Source organism: Budorcas taxicolor, chromosome 1, assembly GCF_023091745.1.
Source record: "Budorcas taxicolor isolate Tak-1 chromosome 1, Takin1.1, whole genome shotgun sequence".
In the NCBI taxonomy this organism is placed as follows: domain Eukaryota; kingdom Metazoa; phylum Chordata; class Mammalia; order Artiodactyla; family Bovidae; genus Budorcas; species Budorcas taxicolor.
In genome coordinates this window covers 7,794,519-7,819,443 of record NC_068910.1, presented here as the reverse complement: position 1 = coordinate 7,819,443, position 24,925 = coordinate 7,794,519, and the positions used below count along the sequence as shown (strand labels likewise).

The window sequence follows — 24,925 nt, the reverse complement described above, 5'->3', positions numbered from 1 at the left end:
CACGAGCAACATCCCAAGGCGGGTTGGAGGTAGGGGAGGCGGAGTTGCCTTCGGGGGCGGGGGCGGGGGCGGGTAGGAGGGGGCGGGGCCGGCGAGGGGGCGGGGCCGGCGGGGGGCGGGCGTCCGCGAGCAAGCAACCGCAGCGCGCTCCCCCGCGTGGGTTCCCGCGCCTCACAGGTAAGGGCGGGGTGGACGTCGCGCGTCTGGGGCAGAGCCCTTTTGCTGTCCCGTCTCCTCGCTCCAGGTGAGACTTTCGTCTCCGCGGCCCCTCGGGCCGCCGCGCGCCGCCCCTCCACTACTGCTCGGTCCCCAGCAGCTCTCACGCTCGCTCGGGGCCGTCAGAGTTTGTCCGAAGGCCCCTCCCTCCCAGCGGGGTTCAGCTTCGTCCTCCCTGCCCCTTGGTCACCCTGTCACCATGGGACAGCCTCCCTGGTCCCGTGCCTGACAAGAGGGCAGTGCCCAGGGGCTTGGCCTGGGCTGTGGGGCGACCTCGTGGGCAGCACCCAGCTTGAGGGACTTGGCGCCAGGAGGTGACGCAGTCTAGTGTTGCCACAGGGAGAATGGCATGGGCAAACGCCTGGTGACTGGAACAAGAGCCCATGTTTGGGAAATTCCAGTGACTGCGTGTGCCTGGCCAGGGAGAGGAAGGAAGGCTGTGAAAAAATGCCACCAGGGAGATCGGGAGGGTGAGGGGTGGGGTCTAGGACAAGGTGCCTGGAGCCACTGAGGCCCAGAGGAAGGGTGTGGGGGTGAGGCCCAGGTGGAGACTGGGACCTGTCAGTTGTGACAGCTCAGCGCCCCCTCCCTCAGGCAGCTCCTCCCTCCTCTCTCTGTCTACCGCCCCAGCTTGCTGGATAATCAAGGGGGTTCCAAGGCAGCCCAGGAAAAAGCCTCCGCAGCAGGCAGCACTTGCTTGCTGACCAAGAAATCATAGACAGGGTGTGGCCAAGGGGCCTGAGGGGCCAGGCCTTGGAGAAGGTAGGGGAGAAAGGGACCCAGCATGGACAGAGGCCAAGAATGCGAGAGAGAGAGAGAGAGAGAGAGAGAGAGAGAGAGAGAGCCAGAGAGTGAGCTAGCAGGTCTGGCTGCTGGTTAGATAGCTGCAAGGACCGGCAGCTGACTCACCTGGGCATGCCAAGACTAGCCAGTCTGCCCTCACCCTGCCCCACGGTGACCATGAAAGCCGCCTCGGGAGCCTAGGTATTTGCTGTGTGCCCTGAGGTGAGTCACCCAGCCTTTCTGAACCGCCTAGCTCAAGTGAGCTTCATGGGACTGGGAGCTGGAGGCCTGGGTCTGAGCCGTGTATGTGCTCTATAGTTAGTGTCTTTGGGCCCTCCCATTCCTTCCTGGGCCTCAGTTTCCCCATATGTACCTCCTGTGCAGACTCCTGAGGAACCTTAGAACTGGATGGAGTGAGAGGGTAAGAAGGCCATGCCCTTAACCAGCGAGCCGTAGCCTGGTGATGGGACTGCTGTTTGAGGGAGGAGACTCCTGCTGGGTCCCTGTGGTGTTAGGTTCAGCACCTCTTTCTCCTTCCTCGTACACACTTATGCACACTCATACCTGGCCTGGGTCCTGCCCTCACATTTCATTGCCCCTGGGATGAAGCCTGGGAGCTTCCTAGCCTGGGAGCAGAGGCTCTCAGGACTACCAGACCAGATGCTTAGCCCCAAATGCAGTTTTCTCCCCACCCACCACCTCACCAACAATGCTTAGCCTCTGGCCTTTCCTTTGGGCAGTGTGACTCAAAGGTAGGAGATCCTTCTGGGGCCACAGACCTGGAAGGGTCCCAGAATAGTGTTGCCAGTCTGGGCCTGTAATACTTAGCTCCAGGGGCCCCAGGCTGCACTAAGAGGTAAGGGAAGCTGAGAAACAGCTCCCCATACGCAGAGGAGCTCCCTCCCGTCAGTTTATCCTTTCTGAAAGTGTTGGTCACTCGGTCATGTCTGATTCTTTGCAACTCCATGGACTGTATCCTGCCAGGCTCCTCTGTTCATGGAATTCTCCAGGGAAGAATACTGGGGTGGGTTGCCATTCACTTCTCCGGGGGATCTTCCCGACCAAGGGACTGAACCTGGGTCTCCTGCATTGCAGGCAGATTCTTTACTGTCTGAGCTACCAGGGAAGCTCCTTTATCCTTTCTAGGGAAGACTAACAAAGCTGTGATTTAGTCAGAATAAAAAGCTATAATTTAGTCTTCTCCATTTCATAGAGAAGGTGATTGAGGCCCAGAGATGAGCAAGGCTCTGGATAAGCTGGGAAATGGCCAAGACTGGGCAGAGGTCAGAAGGGGGCCTGTGGGAGTTGCTGAGGTGTGAGCCACGCATCCAGGGCTGGGTAGCAACTGCCAGCCCCATGTGGCAAGGGGAGGAAACCGAGGGGGAGAGGAGCATCTCAAATGTGGTGTTGGCTGGGGTGGGCCCCAAATAGTATCTGAGATCTGGTGTTCAAGGCCTCCCAACAGTGGCTTACTTGCTGCAGGTCCCCAGCTCACCCTGATCTGGTCTCTAGTCGGTTCCTCCTATCTTAACCACACCTTCCTCCCTTCACTTTTAGCCAGTGTCCTCACCTGCCAGCTCTGACCCTGACAGACTGCCAGCTAAGGTTGGAAAGGTCACCTTCCAAAGGGTCTTTCCGTTCCACCAGTTTCTGGAGATGTGGGTGAGAGTCAGATGGGCCCAGGCGACACTTGCTGCACCTCTGACTCCTAGGCTGGGGTCGCTTGGTCTGTCTGAGTTGATTTGGAGCAACCTTCCCCTAGTCCTCCAAAGCAGGCTGGGGCTGCTGCAGGGCCAGCAGAAAGAGAAGAAGGCTGCAGCTCGGTGTCCAGTCATTTCTCCTTCCTGCCTCTCCCTCCCAAGGCCTCACCCTCCTGAAACAACAACAGCAGGAAAGGTGGGGCAGGAATGCCTGGGCCCGTGGCCAGAGTTCTGAGACACTTGCCTCACTTTGTTGCCTCAGAGCCAATTCCTGGGAATCATAGGCTCTGCCAGGGGCCTGGAATACCCTTCAGTGTCTTTGGGGTGGGTGGGGGGTGGAGGTGATGAGACCCAGACCCTTTCCCGTTTGGTCTTTTGGGTCTGCCAGCATTGCCTCAAATTATGTCTCTAGTTCCACCCGGGTCAACCAACTCAGAGTGTCAGAGTTGGAGAGAGGCTGAGTCTGAGAGTCTGGGGTTAAAAGAGTATTTAATTTTCAATCCTAAGATGTATAGTCATGAAATCTGGGCACATGACCTCATTTGCCAGGTCTGGTAGGAGAGGGCTGTGTCTGATTGGAGGCTGCAGCCTGGCTATGGCGGTGGGTTTGAACCTAGGCCCTTTGCTTCCTCTCTCTCCAGTCAGGAGGCTCCTTTCTCAGGTGATCCTGCCTTGGTGGGTCCCTCTCTCCAGAGCAGGAGGTACAAAAACCTGCTCATCCCCAAAGCCCCCACATGTGGAGTAGGACCCGTCCTGCAGGATCAGCCAGGTGGGGAGCCTGGAGGGGCTGGCTCCTGCCCACACTGACCTCACCCTCTCACTGCTTGGCATCTTCTTGTCTGTAGCTGTTACCAAGTCTGTGTCCCCAAGTCTGACGTTGAATATCACCACTCCCCTACTCTGAGCCCCTCCATGGCTCCTCTGTCAGCCACTTAGGCAGCTCTTGGTGGGCCCCCTGCCGAGCCTGGGTCTTCATGCTATCGAGCCTTTGCGCTCATGGTTCCCTCACCTGCATGCCTTGTCCTCTCTGCCTCTTTTATTTCCTGTTCATCCTTCATGCTCCAGCAGGCAGTTCCCTACATCCCCCAGACCTCTTCTTGTTTATAAGGCAAGACAGGGGGTCCTGAGTCATGACCTTGAGAAAAAAGCTGTGTCCTTCTGACAATATCCTTGTTTCCAGAGACTCTGTGGAGAGGGGGCTAGGTCAGATCACTACTAGATGTTACTCTGAGCCCTTGGGAGCCATGGTGGGTGTTTGAGCAGGGGAATGAACAAGCCAGAGGGCTTAAGGAACATCTGCCTTTTGGGTAAAAAAAGATGTTTCTTTTGGTAATTCTGAGCCCTCTCTACTACTCTTTCAGGCTCCCCTCAACTGGGTCCAAGTAGATCATAAGCAGGAGTCACTGGTCTGTTTAGAACTCCCCTTTGGGGTGACCTGGGCTCCCTGCTCAGTTCTGAGGCGGGGTGGTCATGGGCCTTGCTTTCGGGCATCTGGCCTGAGAGGAGCACTGACTGCGCTCTCACAGCTGCTCTAATCTGTGCTCTGTCCACAGGCCTGAGTCTGGCACCCTGGCCATGTGCAGCCCAGAGGAGGCGGCCCTGCTGCGGCTGGAGGAGGTTTTCTCAGCAACCCTTGCCCGCATCAACAGCCTTGTCCTCCAGCCCCTTCTTGAGGCTGGTGAGTTGAGGCTCTCCAGTGAAAAAGGTGGGGGCCACAGGAACCATCCTCCTAGGGACAGGAGTCCTCCCTGGTTGGATCTTCTGAGCTACAGCTTTCTCAACTGCAGATGGGAGCGGTGGGATTTGAAGTGGGTGGCTTTCGATGAGTCCAGGGTTCTCACGCTCAACTGTTGGCTGCTTCCTTCTCAAAGGGACCCCGGGGAGCTAGGCTCTGAACCCCATTCTAACCTAGGTCTGCTGTGCATGGAAACGAAATCCCATCTCTCCCAGGGCACAGGTCTGGATTCTCTGCCCAAATTCTCATCTTGCTCTCACCCAGGGCGTGACTGGAAGGCAGGATGCCCAGTCTGTGAAGTGACCTTAGGCAGGTGTCTTCATCTCAGGAGCTTTATCGGCGTGTCTGTAAATGGCAGGGGACCACTGCACATTCTGGACCTGAGGATGTTCTAAAACTTGGGGAATGTGTGTACTTGGTGGCCATAGGTCATCAGGTCATAGGCCATAGGTCATTGCCTTCTCCCCTATGCGGAGAAGGGAATGGCACCCCACTCCAGTACTCTTGCCTGGAAAATCCCATGGACGGAGGAGCCTGGTGGGCTGCAGTCCATGCGGTCGCTAAGAGTCGGACACGACTGAGCGACTTCACTTTCACTTTTCACTTTCCACTTTCATGCATTGGAGAAGGAAATGGCAACCCACTCCAGTGTTCTTGCCTGGAGAATCCCAGGGACGGGGGAGCCTGGTGGGCTGCCGTCTATGGGGTCGCACAGAGTCAGACACGACTGAAGCGACTTAGCAGCAGCAGCAGCAGCTGCTGCTGCCCCTATGTAGCGAGGAGGTGGACATGTGCCCCTGTTTAATCCACAAGGGTGCCCCCCACTACTGCAGCCTGCCTGTGCCTTGCTGAGCTCCAGGGGGCATGTGGGCTTCCAGTCCTGTCCCAAGGACCTCCAGGGCTCGTGGGGCTGCTGCCCCTCGGGTGACCAGCCAGGGCCTGTGTGTGCTCCCTGGACGGTGTAGCGGCCCTGTTCCGCCTCACGCGGTGCTTGTGCTCCTGCCCCAGCTCCAGAGGCCTCAGACCCCTGGGTCCGAGAGTGCCTGCAACTCCTGCAGCAGCTGCATAGGAGCTCCCAGCAGCTGTGGGACGTGACGGAGGAAAGCCTGCACTCGCTGCGGGAGAGGCTGCGCCACCCTGAAGCCGTCGGCCTGGAGTCCCTGCTGCTGCTGCAGAGCGCGGACCGTGTCCTGCAGGTCCACCTGGAGTAAGACAGCCCTGGTGGGCTGGGGGCTGGCGCTGGGACTCACTTGGCTCAGGGCTTCGGCAAAGGTTTGCACTCAGCCCTGGGGTTGGGTGTTAGCCTGGGGGCAGGCTCAGACACCCCAGATCTGAGCCTGGTGACCTCCCAGGGAAGAAAGACTCTGAGTTAGAATTGTCCAGTTGAGTCAGTGAGGACTCAAGATCAGCAGTGCCCAGAGCCAGGCCCTCAGGGCTGTAGCCACTCAGCGGGTAGGATCTAGGAACCCCAGAAGGGCAGGCCCTTGGGTCTGGAGCTGAGGGTGGGGCCTGCAGGGTATCCCTGGTGCTGCCTACAGGTACATCGAGTCCTACACATGCTGCGTGGCACTGCAGGCCTTTCAGAAGGCAGCGAAGAGGAGGAGGTGAGCACACGGACGTTGCGGAGGGCCTCTGAGAGGGGCGTGTCTGGGAGGGAGGGCGTGGGGAAGCCAGGACCCCAGAGCAGTGAGTGTGACAGCCTGGGACTCATCCTGAGCACTCCTGGCTCTGGCAACCCCACGCTGATCCACACCCCGGCAGAGGGTCAGGGAAGCCTCGGAAGGCTGTGAGCAGAAGCCAGAGACATCAACTAGTGGGAGTGACCCTGGGGCAGGGGAGCATTCCTAATTCCTACTCAGGGAGGGCTGCTATAATCAGTGATCCCTTCAGTCTCTGAGATGCTGCTCCCAAACCTCAGCCACTGTTCTCATGAGAGAGCTTTGGGGTCTGGGATTGGTCCTGGGATCTGAGGGACTAGCCAGGGCAAGGAGGCAATGGTGGTGGGTGCGGGAACAGAGGAGGGGAGAGTGATGGGGCACTGGCCCTCCCTCCACTCAGTGAGTACTGGCGGGGCCAGCGGAAGGCGCTGCGGCAAGTCCTGTTGGGCGTGAGCTCCGAGGGCTCGGTGGGCACGGCCCTGCTCCAGGCCCTCCGCCAGCCACTTGCCCATCACGTGCAGCAGTACGTGCTCCTCCTGCTGAGCCTCGGGGACACCATTGGGGAGGTAGGTAGCAGGGGTGCCGGGGGCAGGGGGCTAGGGCGGTATTGATGCTTACCAGACCTGCCTCTGTGAGGAAGCTGACGGACGGGAGAAATGGGCCTCTGGCTCAGGGAACCTGCCTTACTCAGGAACCCCTTGTTTGAAAAGGACCTGGCCTGCCTTGGGGACATCATCTTGTTCTGGGGGTTTGAAGGCCCATGTCCTTGCCCTGGGGTATCTGAGTTACATGGACCTGCCCCGGCAGAGCCAGCAGAGACCCAGAGAGCAGATGTAGACTCATGTGCTGGGTGTGAGGACACGTGGCCCAGGCCCAGCTGCGGCATCATCAGATGGTCCTGAATCCCCCGGATGCATCCTCCTGCTGACCTCTCCTCGGAGGAAGAGCCAGCAGGGAGAAAAGAACAAACTCCTGACCCACTGGGCCAGGGCAGGGCTGGGGCTGTCATCCCCAAGTGGGGGAAGGTTCTGATGAGCCCCCGCCCTGGTGGCCCTGTCCCCCTACAGTGTCACTCCACCCGGGAGCTGGTGATACATGCTGCCGGCCTCTTTGGGGACTTGCAGTCGTTCATGAGGCAGGAGCTGGACCAGGCCATGACCACGCAGGCCCTCTGGCCCACGCTGAGTAGCCGGCTGAGGGTGAGTTCCACACCTGAAGGGCGCTCTGAGAAGACTCCCCCCCCGCCATCCAGCGGGGCCCCCCTGGGTGGCTCGAGCTGCCTGTTGCATTCTCCATGCTTCATTTTCCCCACCCAAATGGGGCAGTGGCTAAAGCAAGTGTCTGTGACGTTTCTCTGTCCGGCCATCTTCACGCATTTGTTGAGCACCTCTTGGGCTGGGATGTGAGCTGCTGGCTCTGGAAGAGCGGTCACAGAACCGACCCTCTCTTCTGGGATGTCACTGAATGATTGCACCCTTGAGCCACTGCCTATACTGCCCCTACAGGGGGAAAATCCCCTGTGCTCTGAGGAGGCATGACAGGCTTGGGGCTCAGAGCAGAGAATTAGGAGGACAAATGAAGGGGATAAGAATTGCCAGAGAGAGGCAGGGATTGTAGAACCCTGGGTGAGAGTTGATGGGGGCTTGGCTGTGGCCATGGCCTGGGATGGGGTGGAGGAGGACAAAGCGGGGCTTCAAGAGAGGTTGTGACGTCTTGCCGGGAGTAGCCAGGAATGAAGCCCCACCAGCTCAGAGCCCCAGTGCCCATCACTGACCCGGGGGCCTCCAGGAGACGCTCAGAGTGTGGGTGGAGGTGCCTGGCAGAGGCGGGCAGTGGAGTGACTGGTGCAGTGTCAAGGATGGGGGTCCCTGAGCTTTGCAGTTCTCTCCTCACCTCGCCAGGATGTGCTCTGCACCCCTGCTCGCCGACTCTTGCAAGACAGCCAGGACGTCCCCGTGACAGTCACCCCACTGCGGGCAGAGCGCGTGCTGCTCTTTGATGATGCCCTCGTCCTGCTGCAGGTGGGCTGGGGCAGGCCAGAGGTCTTGGGAGTGGTTGAGAAAAGGAGGAAAGAGACAAGTGGCTGGGGGAGATGAGGGGGCTGTGACGTGGAAAGGGTGCTACTTGCCTATCCAAACCTATGTCTCCTGAAGCCTGGTTTGGGGGTTTTGATGCAGTTTGTTTTCCTCCATCCCCGACTTCCCCCTCTGTGCTCCAGGTACAGTGACAAGACACTCACTAAAAGTCAGGGAGACTGACCCTGCGTCTTGGGTGGGAAGGGAGGTGGAGGGGCTGCCCTAGAGATGGGAACAGGCAGGCTTGGTGGGGGACTCAGCGCTGGGCATGGTGAACCAAGCAACCTGGGGACACCCAGGGGCGTGCTGAGCTGGTGCTTGGGAGCAAGGCCAAACCAGAGAATAGGTGAGCATCTTGCCCACCTATGTCCCATCTTCTTTCAGGGCCACAACATCCACACCTTTGATCTGAAGCTGGTGTGGGTGGAACCTGGGCAGGACAGGTGAGCGCCCCTCTCCAGTGACAGCTCAGGCCTTCCCTCCCTCTACCCCATGAAATCTGCCCACCCCAGGGCTCTGACTTGGACCTGCCCCCAGCTCCCTTCTGAATGAAACTGGGGCCTACTCATCACCTCCATCTGTCTAGGTGCACGTTTCACCTCCTCACACCCGAGGAAGAGTTCTCCTTTTGTTCCAAGGACCCGCAGGGCCTGGTGAGTGTGGGTGGACTGTGAACTCGGGGACTAGGATTGGGGGAGTAAAGGAAGGCGACAGGAGGGTAGGGGAGGGCATAAGTATACTGCCCTGGAGGCTCCTTGGGAATGTCAAGCCTCTGGAGCCATGGCCAGAGTGAATCAGGCGTCTGCCTGGACTCAGGCCTAAGACTGCCATAGAGAGCAGGTATTTTTCTCTGTGAAGCCAGGGATGAGGCCCGCTTGATTGTTTTGTTTGGCCTCTCTGGGCAGGCCCAAAACTGCAAGTAAGTATCTCAGGTCTGGATGAGGCCCTAGGGAGCAGTGTGGAACTGTTGGAGGTTCCCCCAGGTGACAGAATGGGGTATGAGGGGGTGGTACCTGGAGCCACCCCAGGAGGCTTCCTAGAGGTGCCGCCTCCAGCAGCAGTGACTTGTCCTGTGTTTTCCCTGTCCTCCCCCAGGTGGTCTGGCAATGGAAGGTTACTCAGGCTGTGTGCCAGGCCTTGCGTGGGAAGAAGGACTTCCCTGTGCTGGGAGCGGGCCTGGAGCCTTCTGAACCCCCCACCTGCCGCTGTGGAGCATACACCTTCCGTGCAGAGGGCCGCTTCTGCCAGGCCACCTATGAGGGCGAGTGGTACTGGGGCAGACCCCATGGCAAGTGAGTGACCGAGGCTCTGGGCCAAGCAAGGCAAGGGTCCTCTTGGGAGTCTGGGGGGCGCATAGGACCCAGATGGACCTTATTGCCTCAGGGCATGAACCAGAGGCTGTTACCCTCTCTGGTCAGTTCTGTCAATTCTTAAGTTCTCTTGGACAGCACTGGTTCATAGTAGGTTTGTGCCAAATAGTCTTGATGTCGGTGAGGCTGGAGAGCTCGGGACAGGCATCAGGAGACCCGACTGCAGGGCCCGCAGTTACTGTTCTGTTCTCAAGGCGGGTAACTGGTGTCTGTGTAGCATTTTCTGGTGGCCCTTACAAGAATGGCCTGAGGAAGTGTTAGCATGCCCTTTGTAGATGCAGAAACCATGACTCTCCAGGCCTCAGGGTAGGGGGAGCCTGGCCTCAACTGCAGATCTATACGACTCTACAGGCAGATAGGCTTTTGAAGAATGTGGCCCTAATTTTTGCCACAGCTGATGAAACCAAGGCCCAGAAAGCAGAAGGGACTCAGCAAGTTTTCGCTGGCAAGCATTCCACTCATTTCTGATACCCTGCCTACTTCCAGAAAGGGCTTCAGGAAGCCTATGAACAAAAACACAGAAAAACAATGCCGTGTCAGAAGAGGAGATGAGGATGGTAGAAACCCCACTGACTCTTAGTGCTTGGCTTGAACTTGAAGGTTAGCTCTGAGCTTCCTGTTGGTCAAGGGAACAAGGCAACCTGGATGCTTCCAGAACTTTCCCTGCTGGTGTAGAATGCCCTCCGTGAGGCTGCAGGGGCAGCTGTGCCAGGAGTAGGGAAGGGCTGAGAGCCCATGCAGGTCTTAGAACTCAGGGAAGAGGCCCAGTGGGAGCAGAGAGTCCAGTCCAAAGGCGATCGAGGCTTCTGAGAGAGTGTACGGTGGAGGCCGACTGGGGAACTTGTGTATGCTGAAGGATGGTCTGGTGGGCCTGACACCCATGGACCTGATGACTGTGGACTTCGACTGTTCCAGGGGAACCCTGAAGTGGCCAGATGGGCGGAATCACGTGGGGGATTTCTGCCAGGGCCTGGAGCACGGGTAAGGCTGGGGCTGACACGGGGCTGCATGGCAGGGGTTCCCACCCCCATCACTGTCACCAGCCTGGCGCCACCCTAAATTCCCAAACCTCCAGCAGAAACTTGGAGGCCATCTGGTCCAGCTCCACTCATTGTCCTAAAGGGGAAACTAGGCTCTGAGGAGAGGGCAGGTCATGGAGGGAGTGGTCTAGGGCCAGAAGGCCCTCTCAGGGTGCATGGGGGTAGGGTGGAGGTGGGGTATCCTGAGGGGCCCTTAGGAAGAAGAGGGACCTGATCACCTGTAAGATTCTTCTTATTGTCTGCAAAGGCCCCTCGGGAGCAGGGACACTCTTGGGCACGGAGAGGGTGTGACAGGTGTTTGGGGCAGGGCCGTGGCCCCAGTGCTGACCTCCTTCCCTGCCCACCCACCCTGGCAGCTTTGGCATCCGCCTGGTGCCCCAGGCCTCCGAGGATAAGTTTGACTGTTACAAGTGCCACTGGCGGGAAGGCAGCATGTGCGGCTATGGCATCTGTGAGTAAGTGACCGTTACCTGACAAGGGGCAGCCTTGTGGGCTGGGCACATCCTCTGGGAGGCAGGGCCAGCCATTGGTGACCCTCCTCAGGTACAGCACCAGCGAGGTGTACAAGGGCTACTTCCAGGAGGGCCTGCGCCATGGATTTGGGGTCCTCGAGAGCGCCCCACAGGCCCCTCGGCCCCTGCGGTACACGGGCCACTGGGAGAGGGGCCAGCGGAGTGGCTACGGTGTCGAGGAGGACAGCGACAGGTGAGTGCTCTGCAGCCGCCCCAGCAGGACTGAGGGGAGACAGGACCCTCACAGACCAAATGCCTCTAGGCGTGGGTTCCCTGTCATCAGTGGGTCCATTCTGTCTGTCTCCCAGAGTCTTTCTGAAGCCCCTCACTTCTGCTCCACGCCCTGCTGAGGCTCAGGTTGAGGGACCCTGACCTTGACTGCAGATGCGCGGCAACCCCCCAACTCCAGCCCTTCGCTCTGTCAGAGAAGAGTTTGTGCCCCCAAGATCTGGTCCCATCAAAGGGTCACACCCCTTCCAGGTTCTCTGGGCTGAGACAAAGCCCAGTGTCCTTGGCCTGGCGTCCGAGGCCTTGCCTGCTCCTCTGAACTCATCCGTGCCATGACACCTGTGTACCCCCCTAGCCTTCTAGACCACTGAAGTGAAGCGAAGTGAAAGTTGCTCAGTTGTGTCCGACTCTGCGACCCCATGGACTGTACAGTCCATAGAATTCTCCAGGCCAGAATACTGGAGTGGGTAGCCGTCCCCTTCTCCAGGGGATCTTCCCGACCCTGGGACCGAGCATCAGCAGGCAGATTCTTTACCCGCGGAGCCACTGGGAAGCCCTCTAGACCACGAGTGTCCCCGCATATCTGACGTGCGCTGCTACCCCATGGCTGTGGGTGCGTCACAGTGGCGCTCCCTGCCTCTGCCTTTCCCGCCACCTCTCCCAAGAAGTCTGCCAGGATGCCCTCCCCCAGGCAGGCTTCCTTTCTCTTCTACCCTCTGTTCCTCTTGTCGGTCCTAATCTCACCTCCCCATGTTTGACTTGAGTGAATTCATGTCCTGGCTCTTTTTCTGCCCCTTGCCCCCCGACCCCTGGTCCCATGCCAGCAGAGCACACAGAAGGTGCATGGGAACAATTCTGATCCAACTCCGGCCATCTTCTCTCCCCGCCCCCACCCTCCAGGGGTGAGCGCTATATTGGCATGTGGCAGACTGACCAGCGCCATGGCCCAGGGGTCATGGTTACCCAGGCGGGTGTCTGCTACCAGGGCACCTTCCAGGCAGACAAGATGGTGGTGAGTACGGTGACCCATGTGTTCTGAGCCACCCTGTCCCTGCTGTGGGGCCCCAGAGCTGAACTGGGGCAGGAATCAGGGTTCTGATATGCTAGAGCAAGCCCAACCCTGGGCCAGAATCCAGTTCTGCCGCCTGCCTACCCTGGCCTTGGCCGAGTCTCTGCCCCTCCCAGCCTCAGTTTTCCCTTCAGCAGCTCAGGTTACCTACGTATTATAATGACTCACTGGAATAGCAATAATGAAGTGAATGGTAATGAGAATGCCAGCAGCCTCCTCTGCCCACATTGATAGACCACTAACTGGGTGCCTGAAAAAAAAGAAAGTGGGAGTGTTAGTCACTCAGTCATGTCTGACTTTTGTGACCCCATGGACTATAGCCCTCCAGGCTCCTCTGTCTTGTCTGGAATTCTCCGGGCAAGAATGCTGGAGTGGGTTGCCATTCCCTTCTCCAGGGGATCTTCCTGACCCAGGGATTGAACCCAGGTCTCCTGCATTGCAGGCAGATTCTTTACCATCTGAGCCGCCAGGGAAACCCTGGTGCCTAGCTCTGGGCTAGGCCTCCCAGCGTGGTCTCGTGGGATCCTCCCAGTAGCCCTGGGGTTTGTGTCATCATCCCTAGTGTACAAGTGACAAATATGAGGCTCAGAGAGGTCAGAGAACCTGCCTAGTGTCACATTCTGTTGAGTGACAGAAATGAGTCTCAAGCCCAGATATCCTGAGCATGGGCATATCAACCCCCATCTTCTGTCTCACCCACACCCTGCCAGGTGGTTGGCATATAGTATGGCTTGGCCTGATGGCTGTTATTGATATTGTGGCTTGTTTGTTTAGCTACACTTTGTTCTGGAAGGAGTTGAAGGAGGAAGAAAAGATAAGAATAGGCATATAAAATAGATTTAAAAATAAGAACACAATTTGTATCCCATTTGGCTCTGAAACTTCCTGGCAGCCAGAGCCGCAAGGGAGCCTGATGAACTCCACTGCCCCTGGCATCAGTGACAGGAAAGTGGAGATGGTTCAGGAAAAGCCCAGCACTTCCTGAGCTGTAGGTGGGAAGGAAGGGTCCCCCAGAAAAGTTCCTGAGAGAGGCCGCTGGAGGGGAGAAGCCAGGTCTGGGGGTGTCAGTCAGAGTAACCCAGGATTGAGGTGCATGGGGTTTGTGCAGTCCAAGGGCTGGCATCCCACCTGGGCACAGTCCTAGGAGGTGTGCCAGGGCTCAGGACCCTTCTCCTCTCCCTATCCCCAGCCTTCTGGCCCTTCTAACCCACTGCTCCTACCCTCCCCACTCCTCCTCTAGGGCCCAGGGATCCTTCTCTCTGATGATGACTCCTTATATGAGGGCACTTTTACCAGGGACCTGACCCTCGTGGGGAAGGTGAGAGCCACTGAGACCCTACTCCACTCTGCGCAGTGACCTTGGCCAGAATCTATAATCTCCCTGCTTAGACCCAGGACTGAGGGTGGGTGGAGACGGTACGGGGGCCTCTCCCATCTCCACTATATCTAGGGGGCATGTGCAGCGACCTTTCTCTGCTACAAAGGTGCAGTTTGATCGGATATGAGTCAAGAGGGCATAGGCAGGCTTGCCTTGGGTGCAGAGGGTCTGGTGGTCTGGTGTTTCCCCCGCTGGCTCCAGAGTTAGGGATCCACCCCCTCTACCACCACCTTGAGCGGGGTCCCCTGAAGGCATTGTCCTTCAGGAAGTTTCTGCCCGAGCTGACCCAGGAGAAGGCAGTTGTATCCCTCCTGGACCCTTTGGACATGTGGGGGCTGTTTTCTCTTTGTAATGACTGGAGGGTACTGTGGCATCTAATGGATAGAGACCAAGAATGCTGTGAATGGGACAGTCCCATGCAGTAAGGAATTGCCCCTTCTTGGGGCCAGTAATACCTCACGCCCTCCCTAAGGCCACTGCCTACTTCTGGACTTATTCCCCGCTCCCAGCCTCTGTGGTGGTCCCCCTACTCTGACCTCTGAGTCCCTACTCTGACTCCCTTGCCATCTTCTACCTCAGAGACAAGCCCCTTAGTGGTGGGCATGGCTCTTGGTCAGAGCTCCTACAGGGGTGAAGGATTATGAGCCCCTTGGGGTGGGGCAGATTGAATGGATGGTGGGAAGGCCACCCGTCTGTTTCCAGCCTTTGTAACCCAGAATGACGGCCATGAGGCCTGTTATGATTGGGTGGAAGGGCAGCTGGACAGACAGATGGACAGACATACCTGCATTCCTCTCCCGGCTTCCAGGGCAAGGTCACCTTCCCCAATGGCTTCACCCTGGAGGGCTCTTTCGGCAGCGTGTCAGGGAGAGGACTGCATACCCAGGGTGTGCTGGACACAGCTGCCCTCCCTCCAGATCCAAGCAGTACCTGCAAGAGGTGAGAGCCTGACCGTCTGGCCTGTGCATTCTGGAGCCTTTCTGGGGGTTGTGCTTGTGGGTGCCTATGTTTCTACCCCAAAGACAGGTCTCGTTAGAAGGGCTTTTCTGTACCTCCTCTTAGCTCTTTGGAGAGTTCAGAAAGCTCAGGTCACACAACCCTTATCAGAGACTCTGGGAATCAAGGGTTATGTGGTGATAACTCCACATGCCACAGAACTGAAGAAAAATGCTATGTATAGCCTTTGCTTAGACTCTGGTTTTTTTCTAGGAAGGTACAAGGTAGTCAAGCAAATGAGAATAAAATAGACAACTAAAGTATGAGTTGAGCTTAAAAGAAAAGGAGGTGCAGATAGGCACTATAATTGAGCATTAGCCTGACTCTGAGTTCCCTGGCAGCCAGGGTGAAAAGGGAAACTTGGAAGTAGATTCACACTCCTTATCATGGGGTATTTGAGAAGTGGATAGACTTCTTCCTTATCGGGACAGAGTTCTTACTTGGAAAGGCAGGTGTTCAAGTGGTGACTCTTGTAATGTCTGTTGAGATGTGGTTGGTGGTTCTAATGGTGCCAGTCAGCATTTCAGAAGTTGATTTACCGGACACATCTTTTTCTCTGATAGCAGGAGCTAGAAGTGGATGGCAAATCCTAGGGGCATGAGCCCGGGTCAGGTGCAGGTGTAGGGATATCTGTCAGTGTGACAGGGGAGGGCAGTGCTCACCAGACACACACACGGCCAGACACTTGGGTCTAACAACCGAGACAGGATCAACCTCAGGAAGGAACCAGGTGTAGGAGGAGGGAGAGTCGGGGCACCCTGGGCTTTGGGCCCTCACCTTTCTTAGGCCAAGACCCCAGTCTCTGGACTTGGCCTCCAGCTCTCCAGATCTTTCTGTTTCCTTTCCAGGGCTCTGTGTGCCCCTGTCTCTTTTCTCTACTGTGGAGTAGATTCTCTCTGACCCTTCTCTGCCTCCTGTTTCTCCTCCTGGAGTCTTGGAGGTCAGACCCCTCTGCATACCCCAGTCCATTCACCCTATTGGGGCCCTAACTCTGGCCAGGCTGGATATCCCCCCCTTTCCAAGGGCTGGACACGGTCCTACATGGCTCCCTCCCTGTCCACGTTTCCCACCACCTCCATCGCAGGCAGCTGGGTCAGGGCGTCTTCCCCGTGGAGAGCCGCTGGCAGGGTGTCTATGGCCCCTTCCGGGACTTTGTTCGTGCCGGCTGCCCTGGGGACCTGCGGGAGGCCCTGCTGGGCTTCCACGTGCAGAGCTCAAGGGAGCTGCGCAAGTCGCAGGAGTACCTGTGCTGTGAGAGGTGAGGCCCAGGCGTGTGGGGTGTGTGTACCCACGGGGTGTCCAGACCCAGTGCTGGGGGCAGTGGGCTCTGAGTGGGTGGGGGAGGGGCAAGAAGGCTTTCTGGAGGGGGCAGGACCGGGCATGGGTGAGACGTTGTGTGTGGTGCCCCAGGACCTGCCCCGAGGACCAGGCGGGCAGGATGGAGGACTTCCTGGAGGAGCTGGTGCAGCACCGGGAGCCCGAGGCCCTGCAGCAGTGCCTCAGGAAGGTGAGGCCGCAGGGGAGGGTGCTGACCGCAGGGGACAGGCCTTGCTGAGAGGCCGCGGTGCTCCTGTCTGAGAAGCGGGGTCTTGCCCTGTTGCTGAGCATCTCTTTGTGGCCGTCGCACCTGCCCAGGCTCTGAGCAACTCTCTGCATCCCCTGGGGAAGCTGCTCCGGATGCTGATGTTGACCTTCCAGGCCACATACGCAGGTATCGGGGCCAACAAGCATCTGCAGGGGCTGGCGCAGGAGGAGGTGAAGCAGCACGCCCAGGAGCTCTGGGCTGCCTACAGGTGAGCCCGGTGGCACCTGGGGACAGGCTCTGCCATTTCTAGGCCTCAGCTCTGCCTGCTGCCCTGGGTAGGAATGGTGCCTCTGCCTTGGGTCTGGAATGAGAGAGAAACAGAGGATGGGTTGTTTAGTGTGCCGCTGGTGAGCATATGAGTTGGATGGTGGGGAGGTGATAACAAGGCCTGATTGCAGCCAGAGTCCAGGCCCCAGCCAGGCTCTGGGCTGGCTCTAACCCCACTGCAGGCTGATCCTGACCTGGACTCACACCCCATCTTCTTTCCTGTCCTGGCTGAGCTGTGACCCCATCAAACATTATAAACTGAAACCTTCAATGCTGTAGTTCGTTCTGTCTGGGGTTCCAGGGCACTCACGTGGACATCCTGTACTCCCATCCCCCTCACTGCTGAGGTTCGGGCAGCTGGGCTCTGCAGGCCTCAAGCTTCATGGTTCTGGGAGCAGAACCCACCTGCCTGGGCTTGGGTGACTCGTTCTGTGGGAGATGGCAGCCACACCGCCCCTCTCTTTGGTTCACAGGGGTCTGCTGCAGGTTGCCTTACAGCGCAAGGGCCAGGCCCCAGAGGAGGATGAAGATGCAGAGACAAGGTGACTGCCCCCAGGAAGTCTGTGGGGTCTTCTCCCCTGGTGCAACCAGGCTCCAGTCCAGGGGATCCTTGTACCTTGCTCCTGGGAAAAGAGGTGTTTCTGAGGAAATGTTGGGGATTCATGCTATTGACCACACGCTGTTCATTGACCATTCAGGAATCATAAAGATCTGTGACCTCTGTTCCTTGAGCAGCCTGGAAAGGGACACTGTCACAGTGCATCAAATGCACCTTTGTTCTGAACATTATCCCAGCCTCATCTCTTAGGTGCCTGGGTGGTGAGCAGCTCCTTCAGGCACCTCCTTCTTCCTGTGCACAGATGGGGAAACTGAGGCCCAGCAGAGGCCGAGCCTGAGGTCACACAGAGCAGGAATTAAGTGGGTCATTAAATCTCTCAGCCCATTGCCCCCGAGACCAAACCTCACAACTTGCCTTCAGATCCCAGGCCCAGGGATCCTGATCAGAGGGGGATTTCTGTTACTGCATTGCAAGAGGCATGGGAAACAGGGTTAGACCTTAGGGAGAACTTCCGCTGAGTCCTAGCAAGCACAGAAAGCTAGGAGGCTGAACTGGACTAGCTTGGAATGACTGCTGACAGCTTTGCTGCAGGTCACTCGTCTATCAGGGCCGGGTTTTGCTTTCAGTCAAGTGCAGATCAAAACCCAACCTCACTTGCCATGTTGGTTCTCAATGAGAGCATGAGGTGGTCCAGATGTCCGTTGACTGTGAGATGACTGAGAACGGGGCTGGGAATGGTTTTATCAGGGATGGGGAAGGCTGGAGGCAGGCACGCTGAGGTGCAGTGCGGATTTCTGTGGGCTCTTGGGGGCAGCCCAAGTAGACCCCCACATGCGCCCTGCTGACCCTGAGCCGTCCTGGTGGCTCTCACTCAGGGACCTGCGGGTGCACGGCTTGGTGCTCCCCCTCGTGCTGCCCAGCTTCTACTCGGAGCTCTTCACCCTCTACCTGCTGCTTCATGAGAGAGAGGACAGCCTCTACAGCCAGGGCATCGTCCACCTGAGCCTCTTCCCTGACACCAGGCTGCTCGAGTTCCTGGACGTGCAGAAGTAAGCCTCCCCACCATGCCACCGTGGCCAGAGTTCTTATGTAGAAGAGGATGCAAACTCAACTCCAGTAGTCTTCAGAGAAAAAGGGAAGAGGTTAATTGGCTTATGTACCCATGAAGTTCTAGGGTGTGGCCAGTACGGCTAGGTTCAGGTATGACTGGATTTAGGTGTTCAGCTACATGAAAAAGGAAGCAACCCCTCTCTCTCTCTGTTGGTGTGCCTCTGGTTTCCCCGTGTGGTGACAAACAGCACCAGTCACTTGAGGTTTATACTCTCCCAGCTCAGTCCCCACAAGGAGTTGGAGTCTCCTTCCCAACAGCTCTAGCAGAGCCTCTAAAGTTCCTCCCTGGCATGGCTAGGTTCTTGAATGTGCCCCTGAATGCCGGCTGTGGCCCAGATGGGCCAGGCTTACCTCAGTATCTACTGCTGGGGCTGGGGTAATATCACCTGCTCCCAGCTCTTGGACTGAGAATGGGAGAGGGATGATCCTCAAGGGGGAAACCGAGGACTATTCTGGAAGCAGGTCAGGGCCTCCCTTCTACCCTCAGTAATCAGAACATCCTTTATCCTCCACGCCCCTTCGATCTGAGTGTTGAGGGTACGAATGCACTCCTGCCTCCCACACCTGGTCCCCCTTTCTCAAGGTAATGGTGCTTCCTACCCCCCCTTCCCCCAAAACCCTTGTTCCCCTTTCTGTTGTGGTGAATGTTTCCTGCATCTGACCCGTCATCAGCCCAGAGACCTGGTTGTCAACAGCTTCCCAGGGGTTTTTCCTCTGCCACCTCAGTGCCACCTCCTCCATGCTGGCCTCCCTGCTTCATTGGCTCTACTTCCCTTGTATGGCATCCCTACTTCTCACCAGCCTGTGCCAGCTTACCGAGCCCCTGGAGCAGTCTGCACAACTGAGCGCTCTGGATGGACCCCCCAGGACTTTGTGCAGGAGGGTCCCCTGGCCTGCAGCACCGTCCCTCTCTCTGCTCACTGTGTTTTGGGGCTGCATGGAGGGCTGCCCTCTCAGGGAATCCCTCCTGGCCTCCTATAGCCTGACATGAAGTGAAGTGAAGTGAAGTCGCTCAGTCGTGTCCTATTCTTCGCGACCCCATGGACTGTAGCCTACCAGGCTCCTCTGTCCATGGGATTTTCCAGGCAATAGTGCTGGAGTGGATTGCCATTTCCTTCTCCAGGGGATCTTTCCAACCCAGGGATCGAACCCGGTCTCCTGCATTGTAGACAGACGCTTTACCGTCTGAGCCACCAGGGAAGTCCCCAATTCCTCCCAGATGCCTTTGTGCATCCCCAGCTGCTTTCCCATGCTCAGCCCTCGTGAGGGACATGGGGATGCAGGGAATTCGCCCTCTGAGAGGGCAAAGCCTCCCATCTCCCGTCTTATTTCAGGCACCTGTGGCCCCTCAAGGACCTCACACTGACGACCAATCAGGTGAGAGGGTGGGCCGGTTACCTGCCTAGGAGAGGGGCCCCTGAGCTTCAGCTGGGCCCTGGGTTTGCACAGGTTTCCGAGCAGCTCCTCGTAGTCACGGTCTCAGGCCGCAGAAGCGGGTGAGGGAGAAGACGGCAGGCTTTCTGCACTGTTCTGGTTTTCCTTGTGGGTGAGTGTGCAGCCACAGTGACCAGCCTCAAGCGCAGGCTCCACCCCTTTTACTGGCTGTATGGCCATGGGCGGATACTTGATCTCTGTGCCTCAGTTTCCCCATCTGTGGAAGTAGCTACTGCTGCAGTACTAGTACTCCCTCGTGAGATTGTTGCGGGAGGAGGGGAGCAGGCTGGAACAGAGGAGGCACTGGTTGTCAGTGTGCTTGCTGGATTGGCAGCATCAGCGTTGCTGGGAACTAGTTAGAAAGGCCAGTTCTTGGACCCACGCCAAACCTACTGAGTCAGAAACTCAGGGAGGGAACTTGGAATTTGTGTTTCAACAAGCCCTGGGATTCAACAGCTGTTGACCAAGGCACTTAGAACTGGGCAGCACCCAGTGACCACTGGCTGTTACGATTCTTCTCTGTCCACCTTGATTCTCCCACCTCCTGGAGACCGTTTACCCCACTTTACAGTCAAGTAAACTTGACGCTTACAGTGGAGCTGTGACTTGCCCTGGGTTGCTCAGCCCTCTGGGCAGAGCTGTGCTGAAGCCAGTGATAAGGAAGGGGTGGGTGGTGAGGGGGGACCAGCCCCAACCCTGGGAAGGGGAGGCCTCATCTAACCCCCTCCCCCGACCACACAGAGATACTCCCTGGTCAGAGACAAGTGCTTCCTGTCGGCCACGGAGTGTCTGCAGAAGATGATGTGAGTCCGCAGCCTGGGGAGAGGGGCGTGGGAGGCAGGAGTGTGGGGACCCCGTTTGGGACTGAACCCGAGAGCCTTGATCTGGAGCCAGTTACCCTGCTGCAGCACCACGGTGGACCCCCGCGAGAAGCTGGAGGTGCTGGAGAGGACATACGGGGAAATCGAGGCCACCGTGTCGCGGGTGCTGGGCCGGGAGCACAAGCTACCCATGGACGACCTGCTGCCGCTGCTCATCTATGTGGTGTCTCGTGCCCAGTGAGCCCCAGCTGGGGGTGGGCCCAGGAGCTTCCCTTCCCACCCTGCCTGCCCCCAACCAAGGCATACTGCAAAGCCTTTGAACACTGCGCTCTATGGGCACAGCCTTTCTTGGGACAGATGGGGAAGCTGAGGCCCAGAAAGGCCCACCCAGGGTCCTATGGGTACCACTCACAGTGGGGACCACAGCCCAGGTGTCTAGCCACCCAGACCAGGGCTCCTTCCCAGCTGCTGGGCGCCTGTCCTGATGGGTCCCCTTTTCCCTCTCGTGGTGGCGGCGGTGGTGCTCCAGAATCCAGCACCTGGGAGCCGAGATCCACCTGATCCGTGACATGATGGACCCTCTCCACACAGGAGGCCTGTATGACTTCCTGCTCACAGCCCTGGAGGTGAGGGATGGAAGTGGTTGGCCCAGGCAGGAATGCCCTGGCCTCTGGGGCAGACCCCTTTTGCCCCAGACACCATCACGGGGATGTGCTCAAATTCACAGCTAGTGTGTGTCTCTGTGGGAGGGGTCCTCACACAGCCCCTGCTCCAGCCCTCGTTAAAAGGGGCTGGGTGGGGGAAAGCGGGCATAGCACATCCCGGCCCTCGGCTCCCCAGGGCTGAGTGTGTTCCAGGCTGCGTCCCTGAGCACAGGAGGAGAGGGAAGGACCCCTTTCCCTGCAGCCTGTGGCTGAGGGCTGAGTTGGAGACACAGTGGTCCAGACCTGGGAGTGGGTGCACCCGCGTTAGGCCCTAAAGCTTCTGCACGCAGCTGGGGGCTGGCAGGCCAGCTGGCTCCAGCCTTGCCTCTCTCCTGCCAGTCCTGCTACGAGCACATCCAGAAGGAGGACATGAGGCTGCCCAGCCGCTGGAGCTCCAGGGAGCCATGGTAGCTCGGCTTCTCCTGGACCCACTGCAGTGCTGAGAGGGCCGCTGTGGAATGCCCATGGCCCAGGCCTGGCCCAGCCTGGCCCAGGGGGCAGAAGGCAGGATGGGCCCTGGAGGTGACTCTGGCTCTTTGAGGAGATGAGGTCCAGTTTCTCCAGGGAGATGCTGCTGGAGTCCTGACTGGGATGAGGGTGACGGGTATGGCCCTGGAGCTGGTGGTCTGTCCCCCACCACTCTCCAGGCCAGCCTTGGATGACCTCCTCAATGCTGAGGCAAAGAGACCCTGACTTCTCCTTGCCTGAGCCTTGCCTTCACGTGACTGAGCCACTCTGGGCCTCAATGTTGCCATCTGTAAAATGGTGGACTAGGGGATCTGTAAAGAGCCTTCCATCCATCTTGCTGATTTCTGGCATCCTTCCGTAAGTCTGACTTTGGTCTGTTGGGCTGTAAGTGAAGTTCTTGCGTCATGGGGGGTGTCATTCCATTTCTCCTGTCCTGGTCAGAGGCTCCAAACTGCTAGTGACCTCTTCCTTTATTGGTTTTTATTTTTTTCCCCATGAGTCATCTTCCGTGGACCTGCTTCCTTCCCAGCTCTGCCCCAGGGTGGAGCTGGCCTCTCAGGGTCTCAGGGTGGGAACTGTTCCAGCTCCACCCTGCTGGGTGGCTTCTGGTGAGGCCCTCCCTTCATTGTGTATGCAATTGAGGGAGTGGGCTTGGGGGGGTCTCTGAACTGCAGTCCACATATAATGGCCATGCTGGAGCAGGCTGGAGGGAGAGGAGAAAGAAACTCACCTTGCTTGTCTCACTGTCAGCAGGTACCAAGGGAATTGGCCTCTGAACCTGCATGTGTGAAGGACAGCAGGGGCCCAAGTGTTCCGGCAGGGACTGTACCCAAGGATTCAGGGGGCCAGTCCAAGGACCCTCAGAGATACTAGGGAGCATTAAGCAGAGAGCCGCAGGTGCCTCCAGAAGAAGGGGCAAGGCTGAGCTTCCCTGACTGATTCCACCAAGTGAACAGCTGGAATGGAGAAAGGTTTTGGGCTCTAGTGTTTGCCAGACATGCCCGTGGTGTCCTCACAGAGGTCCCTGGAAGAGGACTGAACTGGTGAAGAATAGGGATCCCCAGGATGCCATGGGCACGCCCCTCACCCAGGACTGTGGAAGCTCTCTAGCAGCTGTCAGCCGGTTCTCGTCCTTTAACGGGTGACAGCAGCCTTGCCTGAGGGCAGCCCTGAGCTGGTGCGGTGCTGCAGCCTCACTCCCCGCACACTCCCTGGCTTCGTCAGCATCGGTGCCCACTCGCCACAGTTCAGATTCACCTGGGCCCTTTCACCCATCCTCTGGCTGGGCCTCACCCACACCTACTGAACTGGGCCCTCCCAACAGGGCTTCGGGAGATTCCCAGGGCAGCTCTGCTGTCAGACCCTTTCAGCACAACTGCAGAGCCAGCAGGGGCCTTCAGATTAGACAGCAGATTGACAGCTAAGGTCAGTGCTTCATTTACAGATGAGACGCCTGGAGCCAGGTGACCACCTGCCATGTAAGTCCCTTGGGGAGGCTGATGGAAATGGCCTGGGGCAGGCTTGTCCACCCTCAGTGATGGTGTCTCCCAGCTGCTGCGGGAGCCCTTTGGCTGCGGTAAGAGCACTGGTGTCCACTCTGTGAGTCTGGTTGGAAACCAGGGACTCTAGCACCTTGAGTGATCCTGTTGATGTGCAAAGTAGCCTCTGCCCCCCGTCTTTCTGGTCCCCATCTCCTCTCCAGAGTGAGGATTCTGCTTTCAGCAACAATCGCGAGGAAGTGGTAGAATTCTTCACAGTCTGTGTCGATCAAGACTCGTGATCACCAGGCCTGGAGAGGAGAGAGGCCAGGGGAGATGCTTCCCACTGATGGGGTTCTGACAGGCTCCGAAGGGCCACACTGGCCTTCAAGAGCCTGGACTTGGGGCTGAGAAAGAGACACCTGAGAGTTAGTAAATGGCATTTCAGTGAGCAGATGTGTCTGAGTCATACAACCCAACACCCCACTTTTCATTGCAGCCCTGACTGTGGAGATCCACCTTTGCCCTGGCCCTGCAGGCAGTCTCTTATGCAAGCTCTCAACTTCTGCTTCTGTCCCCCTGCCCCACCCCGACTACTTCCCTTCAGTAGTCAAACCTGTCTGCTGCCCTCCCTGCTCTCCAGCTCCTGCCCCTGTTCTCTCCCCTAGAAATGTCCTCCTCTGGTCCCACTGGGTCCCAGTCTGCGCCATCCTCACAGGCCCTGCTCCCATGAAGCCCTGTGTCCCAAGGCAGAAGTCTCCCTGCTCCCCAGCCCTCTCTAGGGCCCCCTCCCCTGCTCCGTCATGTTACTGGTGTGTGACAGGCGGGTGCCTGCTTTCCCCCAGCATCACTTCCCCCCATTGTTCAGGGACACTGCTCCCTCTGCTTGCTACGTACAGAGAAGGGGGAGCTGGACCTGAGTTCTGAGCAAGTGCCCCTGGCGGAGGCCTCCCCGGCTCAGGTCCAAGGAGGGTGGGTAAGAGACCAGGAGAGGGCGAGGTGGCCCCACCAGCAGGACCAGGTCGGGGCTAGCAATGACAGCCAGCAACCAGTTCAGTTCTGCAGGAAGCGCATGGGAGGGCTTTGCTTTCGTTTTGAAAGTAGAGAATAACCACAGGGCACCAGCCGTAATAAGGTGAAGCTAAGGGAGTTCATATCAGCATCTAGGAAATACTGTTTCTTCGTTTGGTGGAAGCCATTCTGCCTACCCAGTCAGTCCTCAGTTCAGAGTGTCCCAAGAGGGGTTGTCCAGGACTCAGATCGGAAGGCATGGCGACGGTCTGGGATGAGGTTGTCAAAGCATTCTGGGATGACAGGCTGGGCCAGGGGTCCTGCATGTGACAGCCAAGTCACTAACGCCGCCCACCCCCACCCCACAACATCTTTGACTTCCAGAGAGTCTGAGGTCTCCCCCCACCAGCAGAACAGCTGTCCTTCCATGGCCCCATGGTCAGTATCTGTATGACCTGTCCCTGCAGCACGGGAGTTTCAACCCTTTAAAAAATCCTCGCCGTTTCTTACTCTGGATGGATTCATCCCTGGGAGATTATACATGCATCTCAGATCCTGCTGGCCATGCTGGCGGGACCACCCTAGGAGCTGTCACCTTGTGCTTGTGCTCATTATGTCCCCAAGCTGCCTGGTCCCCAGCTCTGCTCGGCCTCGCACAGACCCTGTGGCCTGGGTTCCTGCAGGTGGGCACAGGAGGGGAAAATGGAGGTGGGAGAAGTCTCATTGTG

General features: G+C 57.9%; 1 protein-coding gene across 3 annotated transcripts; it reads left to right on the top strand.

Annotated features, from left to right (window-relative positions):
- The first annotated feature begins 120 nt into the window (after positions 1-120).
- Positions 121-23,411, top strand: ALS2CL (ALS2 C-terminal like). 3 transcript variants are annotated; one of them, XM_052658005.1, is made up of 27 exons: positions 121-177; positions 4,253-4,377; positions 5,443-5,641; positions 5,973-6,038; positions 6,493-6,658; positions 7,160-7,291; positions 7,994-8,113; positions 8,552-8,610; positions 8,754-8,820; positions 9,263-9,459; positions 10,453-10,518; positions 10,934-11,032; positions 11,121-11,282; positions 12,218-12,329; positions 13,627-13,704; positions 14,573-14,703; positions 15,845-16,018; positions 16,171-16,267; positions 16,396-16,553; positions 17,086-17,154; positions 18,047-18,220; positions 19,616-19,658; positions 20,457-20,518; positions 20,624-20,773; positions 21,066-21,162; positions 21,580-22,065; positions 22,462-23,411. In XM_052658005.1, the coding sequence occupies exons 2-26, from the start codon at positions 4,275-4,277 to the stop codon at positions 21,649-21,651; spliced, it is 2,853 nt and encodes a 950-aa protein (XP_052513965.1). In that variant the 5' UTR covers positions 121-177; positions 4,253-4,274; the 3' UTR covers positions 21,652-22,065; positions 22,462-23,411. The 3 variants fall into 3 exon arrangements, with proteins under 3 accessions (XP_052513965.1, XP_052514046.1, XP_052514127.1); XM_052658086.1 differs by having other exon boundaries at positions 131-244; XM_052658167.1 differs by lacking the exons at positions 121-177; positions 4,253-4,377; positions 6,493-6,658 and having other exon boundaries at positions 5,503-5,641.
- The last annotated feature ends 1,514 nt before the right edge of the window (positions 23,412-24,925 follow it).

Coding starts and splice junctions, on each gene's coding strand:
- ALS2CL (XM_052658005.1), top strand. CDS start 4,275: ATGTGCAGCCCAGAGGAGGCGGCCCTGCTGCGGCTGGAGGAGGTTTTC. Junction 8,611..8,753: donor GTGGAACCTGGGCAGGACAG/GTGAGCGCCCCT, acceptor CCATCTGTCTAG/GTGCACGTTTCACCTCCTCA. Junction 16,268..16,395: donor TGCAGCAGTGCCTCAGGAAG/GTGAGGCCGCAG, acceptor GCACCTGCCCAG/GCTCTGAGCAACTCTCTGCA.